This window comes from Haliaeetus albicilla, chromosome 4 (genome assembly GCF_947461875.1).
Source record: "Haliaeetus albicilla chromosome 4, bHalAlb1.1, whole genome shotgun sequence".
NCBI classification, from domain to species: Eukaryota; Metazoa; Chordata; class Aves; order Accipitriformes; family Accipitridae; genus Haliaeetus; species Haliaeetus albicilla.
The window spans coordinates 27284756-27309756 of record NC_091486.1 but is presented as its reverse complement, the minus strand read 5'-3'; the positions used below and the strand labels follow the sequence as shown (position 1 = coordinate 27309756).

Here is a 25001-nt window from a genome sequence, read left to right as displayed (position 1 = left end):
TGTGTAGTGATCTGAGATCAGTTTACCCTGCAGCATTAATCTTCTAACAGAGAGATACTATTTTATTTTTCCAGCATGCTGTAATCCACCCCAGTTTCTGATATATTTAAAACCTATTAATTGTTAATGTTGCACTTCTTGAATTCTAATCATGACCAGACTGCATGCAGGGCTCTGGTTTGGGAAGGATCATTAACCGATCCCCTGGGGATCCCGAGTGCTACTTTCTGGAAGCAGCGTGAGCTGTATTATTTGTGTAGGTTTTTGTCCTTGTGCTGCTACATCTGTTTGAAACTGGGACTTTGTGCATAGTCTGCATTGTATGGTTTTGAACGGCATTGCCCAACACTAGTGCTGTGGATTGTTATCTGGAATGCACAGAGGAATCATTGATCACTGCTTCTTTTTCCCTTTTTATTTTTTTTTAAACGGGACTGCAGACGCTAGTGGGTATTTTTGCTATTTCTTTTCACCGATCTCAGACACTTCAAATGGTTGAGGTACTTTTCAGCATTACTCTTTTGTTCTAGATTACCTGATCTAACAATTAATAGTTAAGTTGAAAAGCAAAACATGTCTTCCATTTAAAACCAAACCCAAAACTATTCCCTTAATGATACAGCAATGTTTTAATATATATTATAAATGTAATAATATATACTGACTGGCATATCTATTATAAAATGGATGCTCAAAAAACTTTTAATATGGGTGTATAATTGTGATAGATTATGCAGGGTGGTGCAATAAATGGTACAAGTCAGAAACATAATTTTTTTTGTTATATTTTAAGCTTTTAAACTTTGGACTGTCACTATATTCTAGAAACAGAGGAAATGGGAAATAAGGATATTTATCTTAGGGTTTTTTTAGACTTTATCACATTCATTGTAAAAACACTGTGTCATTTAATAATTCAGTAATTCATTCTCGATGAAGTATTTTTACTTTTGTAATTGTCTTAATATGGTACCTCTTTGGCTATGAAAATAGTATTTAATGGCAAAAGCTGATAAAAATTCTATTATCACTCCAGAAAATTTGTTAGCAATGACATTTACAAAACCATGCATTTGGTTTAAAAGGAATGTAGCAAGAAACCTATGTATCTGTAGTCCAAAGAAATTAAGTGTTTAATGTTAGCTAATACATTACTGGAGAATGTCTTCTTAGGCAGATACAATGCAATCTGTTTTTCTTGCATTTGTGTATTTGTGCATGTGCATATATGTGAAGAAAATGCTCATTAGTGCAGGCTCCTCTGGAAGCTTAAATGCATACTAAGGGAAAATTACAGTCTTTTATCCTCAGATTTAGAAAGTCTGGAAGCAGCTAATTTACTGTTACAATTCTTTAACTAATGAATCAGTAACTTTAACTTTTCTCTCTTCCTTTCTTAAGTCGGTTTAGTATCAAATATGTGATGTATACCACCCAAGATTTAACAGCCAGGTGTAGTTCCTTCAAATAGTACTGTAAAGGGAAAAACCCATCACCGTGACTGCAAAGCAAGCTTCAGAAAAATATAAGTTTATAAAAAATTGAATTATTTTCTCCTGAGCTATTTCAAAAACAAAGTTGGGAAATGAGCACTTACATTTTCTTGTAGACTGCCATTTTTTGTCCTCTCCTCTTCAGGATCCATTTCTCATCTTAAACAAGGATGGAGGACCACATGTGCACAGATGCTCATAGGACAATTTTGGTTGAAAGGGACCTCAGAGGTCATCTGGTCCAACCTCATGCTCATAGCAGGATCAGCTGGGAGATCAGACCAGTCATTCTGTTTTATTTGAATTAGAAAAATAAGTTTGAATCTTTTTGAGTCAGGAAATTAATTTTAAGCTGTATCCATGCCACATCAGAAAAAATGATATATTATGCTTAACTGAGGCCTTGACACAGTAGCAGTTATAAACTCTGTTTCCTTAACATCCAGTGCTATTCCCCAGCTCCTGCACTGTTAACAACAGAGCTCTCTGCGATCTTGAGGATATTCTAAACTGGTGACCAACAGGAGTCCTGGTATTTAGCAAAGATGTAATAAGTTCCCAGTTCCCAAAAATGTTCACTCAAATTTAAAATTAATATATTCAGTGTATCACCTATCTCACATTTTTCACAGTGTTAAAATGTTTTCTGAAGCGTGGTAACTTCAGTACCCTTTCCCAGTGCAAACACTCCCTCCGTGCTCCTCTGAACTTCAACCTTCACATGGGCTCTGTCACTCATCGGTTCTGCGTGGAAATGTTTGGGGATTGCGACCTTTTTTTTCCCAGCAAGTGGAGTTTCTAATGGAGCCTGCAAAGGACCTCGTCTCACAAAGAGGTCTCCAGGAGAGAATATTTTCCAAATAAGTGCTAGTATCTATCATGGAACAAAAAAAAAAACAAGTAGAGATAAATGACAGTGATTTTTTAGGGGGCAGAATTTTTGAATGGTTTCTTATAATGTGTCTGTTGGATCAGCAGGTGATAGGGGAAGGCTTTCAGGGGGCTCTTAGCAATTCAGCTGTGATAGCGGGGCCCTGCAGCACAGAGGATGTGCAGGGTTGAGGGGGGAACTGTTCAGTAGCCTGGGGATGGCAGCAACAGTGGAGCTGCCTTTTCTTCATAAGATCTGGCATGCTACCAATTCCCTAACCTGTGTTAAATCTAATTATGATGAGGGCTGAAATTTTGTTTCCTCCTGTTTATCTCAAAAAAGTAAAGAAAAGAAAAAGCTTCCAGCAGAAAGTGTTATTTTTTATTTTTCTTCTGTACTGTATATTGTCCTGAAAAGTTGTAAATTGATTATTGTTTGTTCTCCAGATGGATCCTGTGCAAAAAGCAGTCATAAACCATACATTTGGAGTGTCCATTCCCCCAAAGAAGAAACAAGTCATTTCCTGTAATGTCTGCCAGCTTCGCTTTAACTCTGATGTGAGTATTGGCTATTGTAATTCCTTTTTTTTTTGTACATTAGGTGTAATTAATCTAAACCTTTTTTTAACAAACAAATCATTCCAGTTCTGCCTACATTCTTTTCAGCCTGCTGGGCTGGTATTTTGTCCACTCAGAGGTGGAAGTCCATAAAGGTACATCGCTCTTTGATTTTCTTGAATGGGTCTGGCACAATATCCAATGCCGCATCCATTGACGACATCCCAGTTGACAGTCCAGTAACCTTCACAAGGTACTGCAAAAAGGAATGTTTTGGGTTTTTTTTAAAAAAAGGAGGGGAGCAGACAGAAAAGCTTCCCTGTGAGTTCTCCATGTCATAACTGCTGTTCTTCCAATAGGAATATCTTTTTCCTGTTGTTCCTACATCCTTGCTGATAATATGTCTTCAGATTTCTTAATAAAGTCACTCTTCCAGTAGCTTTAATTTGTAATAAATATGAACTTTTACATCTAGCTGTCTTTTTGAGTATGATAAAGTTCAAGGAAAGTGTTTTCTGAGGTATAATTAAAAAAGCATTACAAAAGAGTACATTGACTGCTATGTTTAAAATACATATGTTTTTCCTGAGTAGCTTGAAAATTAAAGAAATTTAAGAAAACTATGTCTAAGAAAATTATGACCTTTGGCACTTTAAATATACGTATTTATTCTTGGAGACTACTTACTAATGTCATGAAGCTAATAAAAAACCACACCAATTTCTCAGGTTTTTTGTTGATCTCAAGTGTAAGAACAAATCCTTAAGTGATGTGTTAATATTATATATTTTGCTGTTAGAATTTCAGTTTAAGAAATAGTTTGCAGACACCTCCTCAAAGCCTTTGAGTACTTGGTGCTCCTAGAGATTTGCAGTAAAGCACCCATACCTATTATTCTGAGTTTCTTTGCCTCTATCATTCCATTTTGAAAAGCGTTTTGTGAAGTGGTTTCCCCAGTTTCACTTTCTTGTCTAGGCTGGTAGGGATTTTGAAGCAGTGCTATTTTACCTTCAAATTAATTTCTAAATCTGTCATCTTCTGACAAGCTTATTAAACTTTCTTTGAAGTGGCAATATCTACTTAGATAACTGATTTCAAAACTCATTATTTAAAATTTAGTTCACTTGTCTTTCCTCTTTAAGGTTAAGATTTAAGGGAAAAAAAATCTTTCTGCTCTGATACTTGGTCCAGATACCTACTTTTACTGATTAAGCAAAGAACCAATAAAGTTTTAAAAAATTTCCATGGGCTCCATGGATCTGAATCTTGCTTCTGAGCTGGCCCTTACTGTGTCACGAGGGAGGCAGCTCAGCCTGTTCCTGCTCTTCCCTCTCCTCCTGAGGTGAGGCCAGGATCCCACTGATGATGGGTCCTGTCCCTCGAGGTGTCGCTCGCTTTGTCTGCACCAACATTCAGGTGGACAAACAGCACTTCAGGCAGAGACGGATTGAATTACAACTTAGTGGCTCAAAACAAAAAAAGAGCTGAAATATTATATCATTTTGTACATCTGCCAACCAAGCAATTCTTCCTATCTAGACTTACAAACAAAGTAGAACAAAAAGTGCATATTGTATTCTGCTTTCAATAGTGGCATCACAAAAGCGTGGCAGCGTATGCCCTTGTTTCTTCTTCTGGGGCGGGTATATTCATGCGGTGTCATGCTCCTTTCTTTCTAAATGTGATCAATATGCTCAGTTCTAGTTACTAGAAAATATCGTCATCCTTTTGTAATGAACAGTTGTAAGAAAAGATGAAGCATCATGACTGTGCTGCTGTTAGTGATAAAATGCAGTTCCTTACTTTCTACAGCAGTTTGCTTTACCAGGACATTCACAAACAACCTGGAAATTTGATTTTAGAATGTGCTGAGGTTCTAGTAGTGTTACTAATACCAGAAAACACTTAAATATAAATTTAAGTTTCACAGATATTTCAAAACCACAACATACAGGAATATTTGGAGAATGAGTTTTCATAGTATAGCACTTCTATTTTAAAAGCTTTCTAGCCTTTCATTGGATTATTCACCTTCTCCTGGGAAGCTTTTAAATCTTTCCTCCGTGTTCAGTCTTTTGACCTTAAGAGTTATTTATCTGAGTGTGTGTTGCCTTTTCTTTTCTTTCCAAGAGAGGGAGATCTTCTTTTATTTGCATATTATTCTCACCACTCCCTCCCTGCCCATAATCTGTGTTGTTATAATTTCACTGAGGTAATGCTAATGGCCTTTCGGCTAAGTTCTGCAGACTCTTATAGTTCTTTCTAAAATCTGGAGTCTTTGCTTGTATTTTTCTTTTTTGTCCCTTTATAATGTGAAATTATGCTTAGGGGGTGGAATAGTCTTTATAATCCATCCTGTGTTTATGGGTTGGGAAAAGGGAGTTGGATATTTGTGAACCTTGTAACTCTTGAATCTCAGTGAATCAGTTCTACCATGTAACATCCTAAGAAGGTATTGAGAGCCTTTTGGTTGGCACCAAACTGTGATAACCTGCATTAAAACCTTGAGCATAGCGCATTGCAGAATGAGATTTGTAGTACATCCACTTCACACTTGCAGTTTCTTCTAGCTCTACAAGGCTGATATGGTCCTTGTTGTCGATGGGCATTTTCTTCCTTTGAACTTCCTTTGACCTAAATTATGCAGACAAATGAAATAAAAATGACAGAAGTAAGCTATTAAGTAGTTTTCTTACTTTTGTTTTCCTAAATGAATTCCAGTTGCATGGTGTTTGAAGATTCTGACCTGATTCTAGTAGTGCTTTATCTGTTGCATGAGTAACATATGGACCAGTGGATATTCATCTGTGAGAAGAAGAAAATTGGTTTCCTTGCCTGCAATCTTTTCCTCACACTGTGGACACCCACTGGTCTGGATCAATAGACCAAAAGATTCAGTCTACTCAATTTATAGTTGTCAAACCTTCCACTAAATTAATACAGTAAATTGCAAAGGTTTTAGTTTTCTTCTGCTAGTGTGTCTGCAGGTTTAGCTTTGGTGAGACTGTTCTGGCATAAGATTCAGAGGCAGGGATCTGCAGCTATCTGCAGGAAGAGAAGGTCTGTTATCAGGGATGGAAGGAAATTTTAAAATAGGTTGTCTTTAATGTGGCAGTAAACTTCTAATGTTGAAATGTTGCCTCCTGTAATTTAAAAAATAAAAATTGCTAGGATGATCCTATTTTTAATTCTACAATATTATAATTTGAACAGTGTTTCCTAGCTGAATTCTTCAGGATCTCCCAGTCAATTTTTAAAAGTACAACATGAAGAAAACACCTGTATACAAACTCTAAATTCAGTCTAGTTTTAGCCTGATCTGTTTATCCTCTTCCAAAAAAGAAATGATGGGTTTTGACTCATAGACATTTTCATAGACATTTGCCATCATACTCTATTTGTCCTTTTCTAGAATTCATTAGCTGCAGTTTGGTCAATTTGGAAGTTGTGTTTTTCTGCTAATGAATTCTGGCACGAACAGTTTGAGCACCCCTTCCAAGCTCTGTCAACTCCAGGAGAAACTGTAGTACAGAAGAGATGATTCAACGTCTTAAGAAACAGAAAAATAAAATGCCATCTCCGTGAAGTAACACCAAACTAAAGTTGTTTTTACAGCCTGAACTTCGAGGTCTTTGAATGGGAATTTTATCTGTAACAGTAGTATTGACCTGACAACAGTGATAACTGAGGTTGCTTCAACAATATTTTTGGTGTGATCTAGTTAAGATTCTCTAGCTGGTACTTAGAGTGGGATTGGGTGCCTAAACCTAAGTGTCTTGTTGTTTGAGTATTTGAGGTATCTGGAACATCCACACCAGGCTGGTAGACCTGACCTCCTGACCTGCAGTTAGAGGTCAGGCAGGGCACCTGAGGACATACCAAATTATACTGGATGCCTGCTTCTAGAACTGAATCCCCAATCATTAGGTTTGCCTTCTATTTTCTTTTTCTTTTCCTTTATATTTTTCTTTTTTTTTTTGGAGGGGGGTGGTGGGGGTGGCAGTGGGGGGAAGCAGGATTTAGTCAGGAGAAAAAGCATGAAAAGAATAGGAGAAAGTTAATTGATCACATGATTATGATACCAGAAAACTGGGAAGTTAGTAGAGCTCTCATAAATTCAAAGGGAGTGAAATGGCAAAAAAGTGAGGAAGGAGTAGAGAAAAGGCTTTCTCCTAAACTGATTTTTAATGATGATAGATACCAGGAGTCAACTGCTGTTGAATTAAGTTGGAAATCTCAGTTTAGGAAGGATAATGTTATGAGGATTGATAGTTGATGAGATTGATTAGTCAGAATAGTCAGTGAGATACTTATTCCAGCCTGCTTAAACTTTATTCTGTTATGCAGAGGAACATACTTTTTTTTTGGAAAACTGTTTAAAAAAAAATAAAGCAACACCATCCATTAATAGTTACAGTTGGATTTGCTCCAGTATATTAGAATAAACACAGGTGTTTCCATCTTGGTGTCAAAATATCTGTTAACACCATTTTATCTTTTAATTTCTACATGATGATGAAACAGGATGTGTTCCAATGCAGCAATGACTAGTGTGTCAGTAAAGCTCAAGCTATGATCTTCTGTTATAATCCAGCTCAGAAAAAATAAGAAATATCTCGGTTATGTTTACTACCGCCAGAGACCATGCAGCAGAAGAGGAAGAATCCTCTTCACGGAACAGATTGTGATAGCGAGTCGGATTTTACACTTGCTTAAAGGCCATCAGAGCAAGGGATGTAACTGTATTCCACCAAGAGGAAGCAAGACATGCTGAGAAAGATCTAGCTTAGCCTTTTAAAAAATATTTTTTTTTCCTTTTAAGAATTATGGGATTCCTTCCAAACCCATGGTCTATCTATGTGGACTATAGATAAGCTTTGCTAAATAAGTTTTCATATTCATTACATAGGTCTGGCTTGCTGATATTGTTTATATTACAGACATTGTAGCAGAAACAAAAAGCAGCTTGAGTGAGTTCGCTGAATCCTTATGATACCTGTAAGAGGGTCCAGTAGCAACAGGGCAAGGGGAAAAATGGCTGTTTGCTATCCCACATAGATTCCTCTCTGCCTACTCTTGGCTCGTCCTGTCTCATTCCTCCTGGCCACCAGATGAATCTGCAGCATCTCCTGCAGCTGCTGTGTGGCAGTAAGTCTCTCCAGCAGCTGTGGAGCTTTGGCCAGACCGTCCCCAAGATGTGTATTTTACATTCTGTTATGGCATCTGACACTGTAGCTTGCAGCCATAGGAGAAAAGTGAGTTGCAGTTGCAAGGATGCTTGTTTGGCTTCTGCAGAACTGCTTGTTTCTCCATATCTATGAATCATCACCTTATGTTCAAGTAACTTCTCTCTGCTTTTCTCCCTCCTTATTTGTATTGATAGTCTGCAGAGCTTTTGGAGCTTGGGCATTATAAATGACGTCAGTGCTAATCCAGCCCCTTTCCTCAGCAGCCAGACCTCTCTGTACTCCAAACTCACAAATGTATTATGCCAGCAGTCCAGCCAGCAGTCCTCATGGTTTTTTGCTCAGTTTTTTTGTTTGGTGGTGGTGTTTTTGAAAGCAGAGTTTGTCATCTGTTGATCACGTCTAGGAGTATCTGCTTCCCTCTGTGCACTTTCTGTTTCAGGTAGAAAGTTCTTTGACTGTGATACATCCTGGTAGGTACCATCTTGTTGATAGGATATCGTTTGATTGAAATAAACTTGTGTTTGCACAGTGTGTTGCTCTGTGAGTAATGACTTTGAGTTGGTACTGCTTTTTGATGTCACCTGCAAAGACTCAGAAATGAAGAAAAAACACCTTGTAGACCAGAAAAAGCAGATGTAACAGTTGGGCATTAAGAGATGCTGAAGGTCATCTTATTGTTGAATGCATTTATAGCTAATAAAAATGATGTGATGATACTGATCATCTCTTTCAAAAGCCAGAAGGCAAATTTTTGAAGTTTAGGCAAGTATTACCAAATGTTAACTTTGCAAATTTGAGTGAATCACTCATGCTGTCAAAACGATAACACGCAAAATAATCAATAGCATCAAATAAAAATCTCCAGAACTGTCATTGTCTTTTGTCAAATGTTTTACATTTTCCCTATAAATAAGACTATTTATATTGATTCTTTGGGTATGGAGGGTAGTGAAGCGGATAGGAGGTAATTAAAAGCATAAATCTCAGGAACTTGTGAAGGTAATTTTCTATTTTGCAGACAGAACTGACAAAATGATGAAAGTTGTTAGCTCCAACGTGACAGAAATATTGCACGATTATAGGGTACAGGGTTATAACGTGCTGAAAGTTCTGTTCAAATAACAGAACAGAACTATTTAACAGAACTATTTTAACTAAGTTTGGTTAGATATTTAAAATATGAGTTGACTTCTTATGACACGGCTGATCTTCACAGCTTTTTGATTTTTCTGTGTCCTTTTCAATAGTAATCTGTCTTAATGTTTGGAGCAATTAGGTTTTAGAAATCTACTGAGAACAGAATTGAAAAAATAATGTATAGCTTTGGTGTAACAAATGTATGAAGAATTCTGTTTTGCAGATTTCTTCAATTACATCTATTATTAATATCAAATGAGTTAAAACTAAATTTTTCAACACCACTTCCTAATTTATCACTTCATGTGATTTTTATTAGTCTAAATTCTTCTTAATTTATATATTTCTCACATAAATATGCATACTGTTGCAACGTGGTTCTAACAGGTAAACTATGTGATAAAACATTTGGTAGACCTCTTACTATTTTAAGAAAGGGAGCTTTATAGTTTAGGACCTGCTGTGAATTAAAATGACAATATGTTACGGATATAAATACCTCTGTGCTTCTCCAGTCTTGCACAGTTAGATGCCTTCTCTAGGACCACTGCTATTGCAGCCATGTCAGGAGAGCTCTCAGGGATGCTGCACACACTTCTTCATTAAAGCACTTCTTATTCCCTAATGTAACACAATTATGGGTAACCTAGCTACTTCCACGCTAAGAACTTTACCTGCAAAAACAATGAATTTTTTTGTACTTGAGACTATGTAGTTATGGTGGAATTATGTACTTATCAGGAATTCTGGAAGTCACGGCCTTGCTTAGATCCATGCTTTTACAAGAATACTATTACTTCTCTTCCAACACTACATAGGCCTTATTTGTATCTTTCAGATGCAAATTCTATTGATTTCAAAATAAGGTTGGGTAAATCAAGCTGTTGTTAATTTAGGATGAAGACCTGAATATTATGAGGATGTTGTAAATATTCTGGAATAATTATAAAATAAGGAAATTCTTTATTAATGATATACTCCCTGGAATTGGAATCAGCTTGATGTATAAAAGTGGGCAGGTACACAGGTGTTGAGAGGTGGTCTTTCTACAGTGTACGTTATATTTAGGACTTGTTAGATTTTTTTTATTTAGCTTAGAATTATGTAAAACTTTTTATGGTATGCAGGAGGAATTTATCTTTGTAGATACTCCAGAGCAGAATAGAAGTTTTCAGGATTACTACATATCTGTTAAGTCTTCCAGTTGTAAATTGTCTGTGTGCTTGAAGTGGTATTAGCAGAAGCTTTTGTGGCATTTTCAACAAAATACTTTTCATTGGAGATTACCATTGTATTGACACCAAATGAATACAGCATTTGAGATAAAATTGCTGCTGAGAAGACTTCCCATCCAGGATGGAATTCCTGATTTAAAAAGATGCGGTAGCAAGGGAGAAGAAATAGGAGACACGAGGCCCCATGTTCAGTTCCATTTAGTTATGGCACTCACCTGGTATTGCAGAGCTTAAGGCATGAACCCGGACTTCCCACGTGGATACGTCAGAGCCTCCTTTTATTTCTATATTTCTCCTTCCTAATGTCATGCTGCTCTACATATTTTTAATTTTATATGTTAATTGTCAGACTGGATAATGTGGTAGCAGATTCAAGCATTCAGCTCAAGCGTCGGTGGTCCAATGGTCTTATTTCCATCAAGACCTGTTGAAGGGCTGCTTCAGCAGTTTCTGAAGAAACCTGAAAAAATCTTGATCTCACACACATACACACTGAACCATTAAACTTAGTCAAACCTTGCATCAGGTTGTCATTGAAGGGATCTAGTAGGTTAATATTTTGTCTCTTTATGTAGTAATAAATTCAGTTAATTAGTCATTCACACACCAAATAGATTCTAAAACTCAGTCATTTGTGAACTGTCAAAATGACAGTGCTGATTTCAAATATACTGTCAGTCATTGCTCCTGACAGGGATAATTTTCTGTAATCTTTTGTACTGCAGTCTTACCTGAATTTCAAAGTTTTCTTAAAGGTAATACCACTATCAATGAATCTGTATGATTTGTATGTTTCCTGGTTATCTGTATCTTTCTATATACACATATCTATACATATACACATATTTAAGTTTATCCAAAGTAAAGCCACTGAGGTTATTTAAAGCACTATAATATGCTAATGATATTCACATTTATTTTAGAAAGGATGCTTACATGTAGAAGATAAAGATTTGCATTGTTGATGTTTTATTAGATGCAATCTGGTATATAAGGCTAATGTACTGTATGTAGTCTCACAGTGTAACATCCTGATGCTTAGATTTCAAACTTAATGATTTGAAGTTGAAAGTAACAATTACCTTTAGATTTTAAATAAAATGTAACATTTGGATCATTTGTGTGTCTCAATGAAATATATTTTTAAGGGAGGAAAAACTTGTCTTTTCTTACAACCAAGTCATTAATCCTTATAGTATAGAAGGCTTTCTAAAAAAAAAAAAAAAAAAAAAAGTTATAAGGTTTAATTGGTAAGGTTTTTTTTAGTTACTACTTAAAAACACCGTGAATGGAACTAAAAATCTAGATTGCTTAAAGGGAGGATGGGCATCATCCCACCATTTTAAGGTGTAGAAATTTGAAAAGCAATGGGAGAAAAGTGCGTATTTAGTTGTCTGTCAATGATACTCTTAATTATTTGCAACTGAATTGAAAATACAGCTTCTCACTAAGCCATGATCTTCTAAAGATTTACACATATGTTTAGTTCTTAAAATATGCATCCTGTTGATCAAAAAATAATGCCAGGCAAACGCATAAACACTTTTGTAAAATTTGGCAGGTCAGTACAAAGATATTTTTTGCATGCTGGTATGTAATGTCACATTTATTGCAGCTTAAAGCATTTCCTCTTCATTAAATCTTACTAAGCAGTACTTGACAACTTTCTTTACTTTCTAGTAAGTAGGGGGATTCCATTTTAAAATGTCGCAATGCATATATATCAAGCTAGTAGGCCATGGTCTGTTTTAGAACCAAGTGAAAATTAGATTTTCCTTTTAGGTAGGGAATTCTTTCATATGAAATATTTTCTTACTCCACTTTTTCAAAAAGTGTTCTCATTAACCTAGTAAACTTTTAATTTAAAAACTATAATAATAATAGAAGTTCAATGGTGACATTTAATTTTTATTATGTAAGCAATAAATTTAACTTAATCTGTTTATTTAAAAAATAAATATTCCAATAATATTGAATTGTGGCACAGAAAAATTATTTTACTGTAGAATTGATTCAGCCCTACAGTAAATGCAGCCCTATACACTGGAATAAAGTATTATGCAATTAAAAACCATCACAGTACATGAGTACAGAGAGTTTCATTAAGGTTACATATTTTTATTTTGGCTTTTCCTAACTTTTTTGTGTTTTCTCAAATATTGTTTTGATGATACAGAATTTGCATAAATTAGTTGTACTTAGTTTAGTTAATGTTAATGATGATCAAAAAGTACAGTCAGTATCCATTTAAAATATTGCATCCCTAAAATAATTACTTTTAATTTCGTTTTGTATTTTATTGGGGGTTTGTATTAAAACTAATAAATTATGCTTCTTTTATACATGTGACTTTTAAACCTTGTGTTACAGAACTTTCTTTGGATTATTAGAGCAAATGAAAATAAATGTTCAGCTTCTTGTCTTAACCAAAAATTAAATTTTTTTTATGTCATGGCTTATTTCAAAGATATGTTTAGTATTTCAATGATGTGTGTTACAAAGCTCGTAACCTATACTGTATTGCTGTATTTGTGTCAGGAACGTTTTAAATGGGACTTGGAGCAAATACGTTTGCCTTTAATGTGGTACTTGTGCAAATATTTTATAAAACTGGGGTTAGTAATGATCAGGGCATTAATAATCAGAATAATTGGTACCAGTAATAATCAGAACTTGCGTTCTAATTTGAGATTCCCACAGCATCCTTTTTTCTTTTGCTTACTAGAACTCCAGAAAACTCCAATGGTTTTTCTAACACAGTTACACAGAACACAGTTCCATGTTGATATTGCATTTCAGTTACCAAAAGGCAGCTGAATCAAATAATTTATCCTACAGTGGATAATAAGCAAACTCTGAACTTCAGGTGTATCTTGAAAGGGTTAGAAAATAGTGCTTATATGGCTAGGAAACATTGCTTCAGTATCTCAAGGAATGCTCCTCTAACTTCATATTTGAAAAGAACTATCTGTGTTTCTACTCACAGAACAGAGATGAGTTGAAAGAGCCTAAAAAATAAAGGTTTAACAAAATCCAGCCACTGGAAGTTGAAACTAGGCACATTTGGTGTAGAAGTAAATGGTATGTACTTAACTGACAAAGTGAAGCACTGAAACAATTTACCAAAGGTAGATTTTCCATCCCTAGCTACTTTAAAGCTAAAGCTAGACAATTTTTTTCCCCGAAGGAATATGGACTAGTTCAAACAGTTTTGGAAAAGGCTGGTGTTTTCAGAAGCCCTACTTAGGTGGTCATAACAATGCCTTTTGGTCTTACAGTATACAACTATGAATTTGATAATAAAAAGATTATAGTAATTACAAAACTTAAATCAAAAGTGAATCCCTTGACCACATTTCCATGAGGCTTTGCTTGTGTTTATGAAAATCTTAATTTTAATTCTGCCTGGGCTTGTTTGTTCTCAACAGGTCTCATGTACTCTATATGAGGATTGAATGAAGGGAATCAAAGACTGTAGTAGGTTATTACTGATATTGCAGGCATTATTATTGCAAATATCAGCAGAAAGGCTTATTATCAAGGAATTGACTTACTAAGTCTTTCTCTTGAGTGCACTTATGTCTCTTATGTTATAGCTTTGGCCTCAGGCAGCATATGATCCTATCAACAGCACACATATGCGCAGAGCATAGAGTTCAAATATTTAAAGGGACATCATCAACTTGAGAATGCTTGAGTGGAAAATCTTGCATTTGCTATTATTTAAAGTTAGAACTATTGGAATGGAAAGGGTATATATATATATACACCTCAATTTTTAGCTGCACTTTTTGTACACTGTAGCATGTGAACAGTCCATTTAATTTTGTTGATGGCAAACCCTCCTTCTAGTGCATCAGGCAGCAACAGCAAAACTTAAGAGAAATGGACAAAATCCAGCAAGGGCAGAGAGAGACAGGGTGAGACTCCTGTGCCTGTGTAAAGCCCATCGACGTAACAGGGTGCAAACAGATCTGTGCTCCTCTACGCACATTCGGAACTGAAGAAGTCCAACCCAGAAGTTGACAAGTGTCCCTTTAAGTAGTGCACATAGTAGTAGTGGTATAGCTATTTAGTTGTTTCTTTATAATCCTTAAATTGTGTTTGTAGACGTGTTACTATTTCAGATGTTTTAAAATCAAGAAATAGTCTAATAGCAATTGATGAGGAGACTTTACTGGTTTTATAATAAAGTTTTTTTTAAAAAATCTCAATTTCAAAGGTATTCTAAGTAAAACTTATCTAGCAGCCCTTCTTACTGAATGCTTGCTTACTGAAATCTATAAAAGAAAAGATTCAGCCACAACACATCACATGCACTACCCTTTCAAGGTGGAAAGCACTGTGTTTCACAGGGTGTATAATCACTTAAGAAGCTTCAGTGTATACAAACTTCAGTCCTCTATTTTAAAGGCAGTTCTCCCATCAGTTTTTACAGTGCATATAATTTTTTTTTTTTTTTACACTCTACCATATGATAAAACTGTTATTACATGCTGTCCCAAGGTGACTTTATTGTAGTGTCTATTTCTGCTGATCTTAAAACTATTTTCCTCATTATGGCAGTATTCTTTATGGAATTCAAACATCTTGAATGTTATAGTTGCTTTTTATAAAAAGCATGTGTCTTGTTTCATGGCTCGCTTCATTTAACACAGTGAACTAAATAAAATAGTCCTAGTCAGCTGAGGAGAGAGAATGTGTTTTTGCATGAACATAGTAAAAGTTTACTTGCACTGATGTTTTTATATGCCAGGTACCAAGGTGTGGTCATGAAGCATGCTTTCTCTGAGTGTTTTACTTTGAAATAAACTACAATATTAACTTTTTCAGTTAATATGTAACCTTCAATAGAGGTGCCTAGTAGTATGTCTGAAATAATTTTTAAGAATGATGTTTGGAAATCCTAATAGTGCAAAGCTATTGCTGAATAGTATAATGTTATGAAAATAGACTGTGTTTTGTATAAAATTACATTTCTTACCCATTTTTGGTAAGTTAATTTCTTAAGAAGTCAAGAAAAACATTTAGATTCATTAGCTGAAATTTCCAAGCTTTGGAGTTTGTATTAAGCATGTAGTTCCTTAGTTTTGCACCTAACAAAGTGGCCTGATTTGTCAAGGCAGCTGGTTATGTAGAGTCAGGAACAATAATGGGGACTCAAAATCAGTGAAAAAACAGGCATTTATTTATGTGTCTAGCTTTAGCTGTGCAACATCAGAAACATTGACCTAATTTCTGAAGATAGTTTTAAGACAAAAGTGAAGTAAACATTACCTCTCAGTATATTTCTACTGTTCTGTTTGGGCAGACCAAGAAGAGTACATTATATATAAAGCACTTGAGGAGAAAAAAAAAAAAAGGGAAAAAAAAAAAAGGTAATAAATATAAGTCCCTCTCCTTCCTGTTGTTCAGGTTCCAATTTTCTTAGTGTTTGGAAAAAAATATTCAAGGCAATTTATAAAACAGTCAAGACAGATAAGCATTTAGTTTTCTGTGTTTTACTTGGGTCTATTGAAATTTATAGGTATGGTGTTTCTTCATTTTAACCCTTCCTGCTTGATCTGATAGTGAAGTCGTAAAGTCACTAATGCCTGTTTCAATTGCTGTTAGTGTAATGATGAAAATACTATGACTTCTGTACTGGATCAAACAGAAGGAAAAAATGGATTATTTAATCATGTTACAGCATGGTACATCTTTTTAACTACAAGCAATAAAGACTAGGGAACAGTACATGAAAATTGAGTAGCATCTTTCTCAGTTGGATGTGTTTACATTTGTATAGTGCTTTAAATCTTTAAACACCATAGAAGCAAAGAATTACATTAGGAGTGAAAGAGCTTTATATAATCTCAAAGCCTCTTTTTCCAAGTTACTGAAAACATGTGCCATTCATTAAAATCCTGTTATTTGAATATATAAGAACTTACATCTAGGAAAACTGTTAGCATAAAGCTGCTAAAATTTTCTAGGTGGAATAATATGGTGCCTACTATTGAAAGTGTCACTTTTCTGCCTTGTCATCCATTGTGTTATATAGAAATACAGAAAAAAGTGAGCCTGATTTGTTCTCCTTTGTAGAGCCAGGCCGAGGCCCACTACAAAGGAAGTAAACATGCCAAGAAGGTCAAAGCACTAGAGGCAACGAAAAATAAACCCAAAGTTGGTTCTTCCAAGGACAGCGCAAAGGCTAACTCAAGCTGCTCCACCACGCCAGTCACAGCCAACATCTCTGACAAATCAGGTCAATGAAAACTTTTTGTTCTATACATTCTTTATTTTCTCCTTTTTTGCTGTTTGTACGAAATAATCTAGTTGCATGACAGTGATGTTTTCTAAACTATTTACTATACTTTCTTGTACAGAATTGATTGGTTTGATATTATCAAAGTGCTTTTTCACATCTGTGAAACACCTGGTGTCCCTAAAAATGCCTTTTTTTTTTTTTTTTTTAAACCTGTGAAATTTACTCTTATAAAGTATGGATGTTGTTCCTACAACAATAATAATGGATGGATGTGGGTGGAGGGGCAAGTCTGAGATGTATGTATTTAGCTAAAGCCCAGGAAACCTTTGTAAGAAATTTTTCCTTTCTGAACAGGGTGATATTACTCAAACAGGAAAACACACCTACAGAAATGTAGTGAAGCCTTGTGTCATGGATATTTCTTGACTTCCACAGCTCATTAGTGCTTCAACATCACTTCTTCCCCCACCCTGCCCCATTAGTACTTGGAGGAAGATCAGTAACACTAATTGCAGTGGAGTTGCTTGAGTCTCTTTCTGCTCTGTCAGTGTTGTGTTACTGAATGAAACAGGAGAATTTCCTGAAATGACAGTCTGAAATACTGTACTTGTTATCCAGGAGAAAACACCTACTGTGGGCTACCCATCTGTTGGTCTAACAGACTGCTTCTGATAAATTTGCTTCTGCCTTGGTAGCCATTTATTATCCTCTTCACTGGAGCTGAGCTTGACTCAGATGCCGTAAGGTGAATGACAGACAGTTTTCTGACACATGCACCAAAAAAAAAAAAAAAAAAAAAAAAAAAAAAAAAAAATTCATATCACTGGCTACTTGTCATTCTGCTCTCTTCACAGCAGTGCCAAAACTGTCTTTGTCTGGGTCCTTAGCAATGACAATGGGCCCCAAATTTTGTGTTGGTTCACCTAGCAAATCACATTTTAGGTTTGAGAGAGATAACATGAATCCAAGTAGCATCTTCAGGTAAACAAGCCATGTTACTATAAAACAGTAGCAAGCTACTATTTATCTAAATAAAATGTGGACTATTGAATGGAAAGAGATTTAAAATACTTGATAAATATTTTACTCTCTGAAATATGAAAAATAGCTTTGGTTAAAGTAGCTTACTGCTCCAGGTGTAAACTGTAAGAACTCAGACAAATGCTTAAGTAAGATATCAGTTCAAACTTTAGAGGATTTAGTATGTTAAGAATGCATTCTGTGATAATGTATTTGTATCATGCACTCCCCTGCCTGTGCCAAAGGCTGAGGGCCAAATAACAAAAGTTTCAGCATCTTTTACAAACTCTGTCATCTATTCCATAAGTCTGGATCTGTCTTGTGTTTCCTTTGCCAGACCATGAGATCTGTCGGTGACTCAATTTTCTTCTCTGTGCAATATACCTAAAATAATTCACATGTCTACATTCAGTTTTTGATAAAATAATCTGATCAATGACAAGGGAAACGTGCTTTTGATATTTTTATATTGCCCTGTTTTGACAGTGTGTTGTTTATGCTATTAATTACTCTGCACAAATTAGACAGATTACCATCTGTGTCTGTTGGATTATACCACTGCAAGCATTTCTACATTAAAAATAAATCACAGTGGCGATTTAGTTAAACCCTTTCTTCCCGTTAGGAGAACAGTGGGGTTCTCTATGGAGGGGAGGCTCCTCAGAGCCTGTTGCTGCTTTACAGGAGATTGCGGATGGGATGTTTGGGAGGACAAAAACCTTAACCTGGAGTGGCAAATTCTCCATATGCACAGGGAATGCTGGTCGCAGAGGTGGGGAATGGCTTGGAGACTGGGTTTTTACCAGGCTATGGGCTTGAAACCAAACCATAATTTTGTTCAGCTACACTTTCCCTTACAGAGGCTATTGTTCATCTGTTCTTTAACATATGTTTAGCTCTTTAACATAATGCTTATTGCGGTTACAGCAATCACTATGTTGCTTCTGGGAATCAGTGGCGGGGGTTTTTTTGCCTTGGAGCAAATTAACTGATACCATTTTTTCTGAGTATTTTAACACAGGTTTTGTTCTCTGAGAAATGGATTGTTACTATATATTAAATCTACAGGTATATTTTAGTTTTCCTTAAAAGATTTCTGATACTAAGAGTTTCAGTTCGTGTGTATATTTGTGGTCTTGTTTTTTTATCCTGATTTCCAGAGGAAATGAGACTTACAGTCACATCACCTATCCTTATCTCTGTTATTCTCTGACCCCTTCAAAACTTTGACTGTATTGCCTAGTGTCAAAAAAAATTCATGAGATGAAGAGGTTTTAATGAAACTCCTAAATTTTGATGAAAATTTGCACCTAGGTGGAAGAGAAGCCATGGTTCATCCTGAGAGATGCTGCTGTGTGAGCTCTGTTTTGCTTGTCCTCCTGACTGGCCAGGCACTATGTTTGCCTTCAGGACTGGGGATTTCAGAGTGTGTATGTGTGGTGTAGGCCTGAAAAACTTGCATTAGAAGGACATAAGGTAGGGGCTAAATGGAATCAAGGAAGGGAATTAAATTCCACCACCTGTGGAGCTGTTGTTTAGCCATTGTACTTTGGAGAATTGCTAAGTTCCTGAGAAATGTTTATCAAGAATTAAGTCATTCCTGGTGTCCTTTTCTTGAGTATGGAAGACGAGAATGAGCAGCTGAACAGAGAAAGCAGTTTTAAGTTCTTGTGTTTCTTTGTTATCTGCTGTACTTCTACTGGTATTAGTGCAGAATGGGTAGGGAGTATTATAGTAAACTGATAAACTGAATTTATTGTTCTCTTATGTAGGTCTGCTAATAAAAGGACACAACCGGCACAACTAGCAGCCTTTTTGATGTGCTGTCATTTTGAGTGACATAATGATGAATGATCTGGAGCTCTCCAGACTGAACAGTTGCTATATGTTGAACTAAAATGTCAAGTTAAGTTTGCTACAGAGCCGTGTCTTCTGTGGGTCAGACAAAGCATGAGATCCAAAACACTTATTTGTCACAAGTCACTATTGTATTAGTAACAGGAAAAATAATTTCACTGTTAGCTCAGCTTGTGTGATGACTCGATCAAAGGCAAAACCCAAATTCATCCAGTCCTTATTTTTCAAAACTTATGATGCAGTGGTCTCTCTACAGCTGTTCCTTTCAACTTGACAAGTGTGGCTGCTGGTAGAGCTACAAAAGTTAAATTAATCTTTAAGGTCTTTGGGGAAGTTTCCAGAATAATGTGGTCTCCTGTGGACAACGAGTGGCCGCAGCCGAATGGAAAGGGGTGACTGGAACTCAGTCTGAGCATGATGATGCCCAAGTTGTGAGAGAGTGGTCTTCCCCGCTGATGTTAATAATACATCATGACTCAGAAATTATTTTTGTAAATTGATAATCAGCAAACATGTAACGATAAAGCCATAGTACCGTAATGCTGAGTTGGCTGCAACCTCAGGTAAGTGGATATTGATGGGTTGGATTGCACAAGTTTTACATCCTAACATGATTAGACTACTATGCGATCTTATTTTCTAAGTGGACAACTCTTCACCATTTTGAAAATACTTGTTTATTGGTACTTGTAAGTACCACCATCCTATCCTGTTCCCTGTTTCTGCAGACAGGAAAGAAAATGCCACAGATGATGTGTGACAAGGTTGTTGTTCCCCTACCTCTTGTTGGGTCATGTCTGCTTGTCCTGGTGGGTATTTGCAGCCTGGAGGCCTTCACAGGGAACCCTTTCATAACCTGTCTCCCACAAAGTTTCTCTAACCATTCAGGAAAAGTCTAGTAATGGGTATAGAATAGTTTCATATGCTAGAAAATCACTACTGTGACACTGCAAGCTTTTTTGTAGCTGCTTTGAGATGTGGTTACAGAACAGGAGTGTTAACAGCACTGAGAGCTGCTCTTTCGCGTGGGGAAAAGATTCCCTTCCATCCCTGTGGAAGCCCAATATTTTCAGGATGGCTTCACACAGAAGTATACATGTATGTATGGCATATATGTATGGCATTGCTTTAGAAAAGGGCAGGGGTAGCAACCAGTACATAACACAGCTTACAATATTTAGAGTGTGTTTTAAATATAGCTCTGAGAATGCAACAGAAGACGGTGTCTGTGATCCCAGGTCAGCATAGTCTAGATGCTTACAGTGATGAGTCTTTTAGGAATGCATATGATAATAACTGGATTGAAATGTCACTGTTTACTTATCAAGCAAAGAGGGATTCTTTGATCATACTTCCAAATCAAAATAAATAGTTCAGAATGAAGCAGACAGATGATGTGGTATCACCTTCTTTGCATTTTGCTTTGATATAAAAATCAGGAAGTAAATGCAACTGTTTTATTAAACTATGCAAAAGAGTCAAAACCAGGTTTCAGATTATAAAAGTAAGGTCATTTTTTTTTCTGTCTTTGATCCATTCAGTATATTCTCTATTTCCTTTGTGCCAGTGAGAGCTGTTTGTGAAATGATAGGTATGGGCATTTTAAGTTCAGTCCTCGTTCAAATAAGAGCAAAAATCTCTGCTACTTGGGACTTAGTAGGGACAGATAAACCCTTTGCATTCTCTGTGAAAACTCCTTTTTGTTAAGCTGGTACAGGAATAGGCAACATTACACACCTAACTAGGCCAAATAGTAGACCCTGTTTCAAATCCTGACCCCGCTTACTACTGCTTTGTTCTGTAGCCACATCTCAGGGCAGCTCAACAAGCAGTTCAAAGGGTCATGGTGATGATATTCCAGCATATGAGTAGTCCTTGCTGATCTGCTATGTATGACAAGGACAGCAGGAAAGGAATGCGACTGGAAAGTTGTTTGCCAGCTTCTCGATCCTTTTCGGGCCCTGTAAGAGTTATTCCAGTCATTACAGCTGTATAACTAAAACCAGCTGGAGGTTGTTCTGGGGAACGTTGTCATGCTAGAGTGTGGTACAGTGTCTGACACCAAATGGGCTAGCTCACATTTTGAAAACAGCCTAGACATGTTGATGGACCTAATAAATGCCACTTGATGTCGTGTAGACATATGGCAATTAGTTGGCCTGTTAGACAGCACTGGCAACTCCAAGCTTTATCAGACTTAGAAAGTTGACCTTGAGGTCTTGTCTGTGGGTTTTAGTTCTTTAAGGGCTTTCTGTAGGTGCTTTGACAACAAAACTGAGTGGTTTTTCTTTTTATTCATAGAGTGCAACATGTTGAATCACATTTACTCAGGAAGATTACAATGGGTTGGATTTGTCCAGTGTCCCAATTATGAGTGCTGTTTATTCATCAACTACCGATGAGGTGTAAGGTCTCAAGGGAGGGCTCTGTTCGTATTTTGCAAGTCCACCATCAGAACGCTCCCTTAGTCATGTTGCTTTCATTGCTTATTTTAAAAATCTTTCTGCCAATGCTTAAATTCTAAACTTTTCCATATGCATCTCTGTACTTAGAGTAATCCTAAAAATGATACCAGTTCTCTTAACAAAATCCCTTTTCACCTTAGCATTTATTTCCATTTATCACCTAGTTTTCCACTCATTTTAAAGGAATGACTTGTTTACATAGCTCCAATGAACTTTCTTTTTTAGTTAATCCTTCAGAAATAGCTAGGAGGTAGAGTCACAGAGCCTCCACAGCTGAACTGTGGTATATCTGTTCTGGGGATTTCTAGGTTATTTGTCATACAGATATCGTTATAAGAACCTCAAAGTTTAGGGTGTTTCTAGGGTATTTATTCCTCAATCTTGTGATTCTTTGTAATGTACCCAAGTCCTCTAGACCTCAAAATGTGTTGTGACAAACTTGAATTTTGACGGTGGGGCCGGGAAAGAGAGAGGCTCTAGGAGAGGAACACAACAACGATGTGTTTGGCTTGCTGTCCCCCAGTGTCCATGAGCCATATTTAGAGGTTCTGTCTTGTGCCCCTCAAAGATGCTTGTCGTTATGTCTAGCCTCCATCAAAAGCTACTGTTGAGCCTCATCAGTTCTTCACATTTAGGCCTACATAAGGAATTCTGCTGAAGTTATACTCTTTAAAATAATCATGCATCTGTGTCTATGTGTATTCAGATAGTGCCTGCTAAGCACTGGCATATTTCTGTTAGATAAAGGCATTAGTTTATGGTCAACTAAGTAGTAAATTCAAATTCAGCCACCAAGGAGAGTCATTTCAAGGGCTTTTTTTCATTAAACCCTCTGAAGATGGTAAGTTTTGTTCTCTTTTTATTCAGTGTTTCACAGCCGTCTGAAGATCAGCCTATATTGCTGCCCATTAAAACTGTCCCCAAAACAGAGGTGAAGGCACAGTATAGAATTTGCTGCTTGACCGCAGTGCACTTATAGTTGATAATATAAAATAGAATTAATAAATGCTCATAAATTCATCACAGATACACTGTTGCAAGTACCATGCATGTATTTACATGAACATTGTATTATCAGTATTGATATGTAAAATATACTGTCAGCGGCACACATAATGCCTGTACTGGATTTAGTAATAAATAGCTTCTGGGCATTTTCTGGTGGGTTATTTCAGTAGCTGTTTCAGGAAGTTGCTGTTTGGTTTATGCTCTTAGGATGAAAGGTTAGCCAAAAGGATAATTAGCAGATCAAAGTCTATTAACAGGAAATCGTTATAACAGGTTGGATCTTTAAACACCTTCTTCCCTGTCACCCTTACTGTTCATACTTTTCAAAAGTGGGTATTCAAGCCTCAGCTTTCCATGTGTGTCTTACAACCTGAATGGAAGAGCAGTCGTCCTGCACATTTTGGTGTTGATAAACTCCTGGGAGCTCCAGGTGTTTCTTCAGTCTGTCTATAATAATGCTAACTAGCACATATCAAATTCTGCACCTCTACTGAAAACTGATCATAGGTGCCATTAACTGAAAAATAAGCCCTGCGGCTGACACAATTACATTGATGAGCTGTTGCAATTCCTCTTCAAATTGAAAAAGGTCAGTCTTTTCTTTCTCCAGTTATTATATCAATCAGAAATACATGCAAGCAGGATTTTGTTTTGAGGAGATGGTAAGCTTTTTCTCCTGCAGTAATTTTAAGCAAAAGCTCTGCATCAAAAGTTTATTGTGAGACGAAGTAACTCTTTTTGGGTGCTGTGCTCTGTGCTTGAGCATTCTTGTGTCCTGTGTCATTAAAACCGTATACCACTAATACTTTTACTTATTCCAGTTCTAAAACCTGGAATTTCATTGCATATTTTTTCATTAGCATCCTTAAAATTATGCAAAGTTTTTCTTACTTTGGGGAGAGGTAGAGATAGGCATTGGACCAAGCAAGATTGACTCTACTAATGTTGCTGGACAGTGGGAGCAGAGCCAGGGATGTTCTCAGCTAGTGGGTTTTTTTCGCCAGGTGTATGAGGTCATTTAATGAATCCATTTATATACATTGAATCTTTCAGCACCTTGTATATTATGAAATCAGGCATCTATTTTTCTTGTTTGTTCTGCTAATTATGTGCCTATTGAATATCCAAAGATTTTTGGGGGATAGAATGATAATGATAATGGAATGATAATAAGATGAATATGAAATAACAAAAATTACTAGCAAATGTATGTATGTGTATTTCCATAGAGGACATAATACCAGAGAGGTGGCACTACCAGAACTATTACATATCACATCATTCTTTACTCATCATTTTCTTTACAACATACTATTACAAGAGTTCTTGAGTCTTCAGGTAAGGAAATGGAGAAGAGGAGAAAGTGGGACAAAAAAGAAGCAGCTGGCAAAAAGAGAGTTGAGACTGAGATACCAATGTCACTCATCTGCTTTGCAGTTTTCCATTAGGAAGAAGGGTGATCCAGAAGTACCCTAAAAAGTGAGGGTTATGTAATGAGATTTTGTAAAAATTGCAAATGAGAGAAATAAACTATCCCCCTCTATCACCTTAAGATGGTTATTATTTTGATGATGAATGACAGTATTACTTGCCTAAGAAAAAAATTAATTCGTGAACCAAGCCCTAGGTTTGTTTTTAGATGACTAAGAAATTCAAATCAGTGGAAGTTCTCTTTATTTACGTAGGACTGAAATTAGCCCTTTAAATCCATAAGAATGGAAAACTCCCCAAAAAGGCAGCTGTTGGTTTTGTAGTTTTTTTAACAAGCCTGGAAGGAATAGGTTTATCTGTACCTAGTACTTTCACGAAGCATATTAAAGAAATATATTGCTAAAGAAGTAAGGGCATTCTTTTGATGTCATACATCTAGTTTTATCACATAATCAGAGAATAAACAACAGAATGCTGGCAGTTACTCA

At 36.3% G+C, this 25001-nt stretch overlaps 1 protein-coding gene across 9 annotated transcripts in view; it reads left to right on the top strand.

The window, feature by feature from the left end:
• Positions 1-25001, top strand: part of ZNF385B (zinc finger protein 385B) — a 179503-nt gene that overhangs the window by 136957 nt on the left and 17545 nt on the right. For all 9 annotated transcript variants that reach the window (XM_069781574.1, XM_069781575.1, XM_069781577.1 and 6 more), the window contains 2 exons: positions 2811-2921; positions 16567-16729. In XM_069781574.1, coding sequence (XP_069637675.1) covers positions 2811-2921; positions 16567-16729 — 274 coding nt within the window. The remainder of the gene's footprint in view (positions 1-2810; positions 2922-16566; positions 16730-25001) is intronic.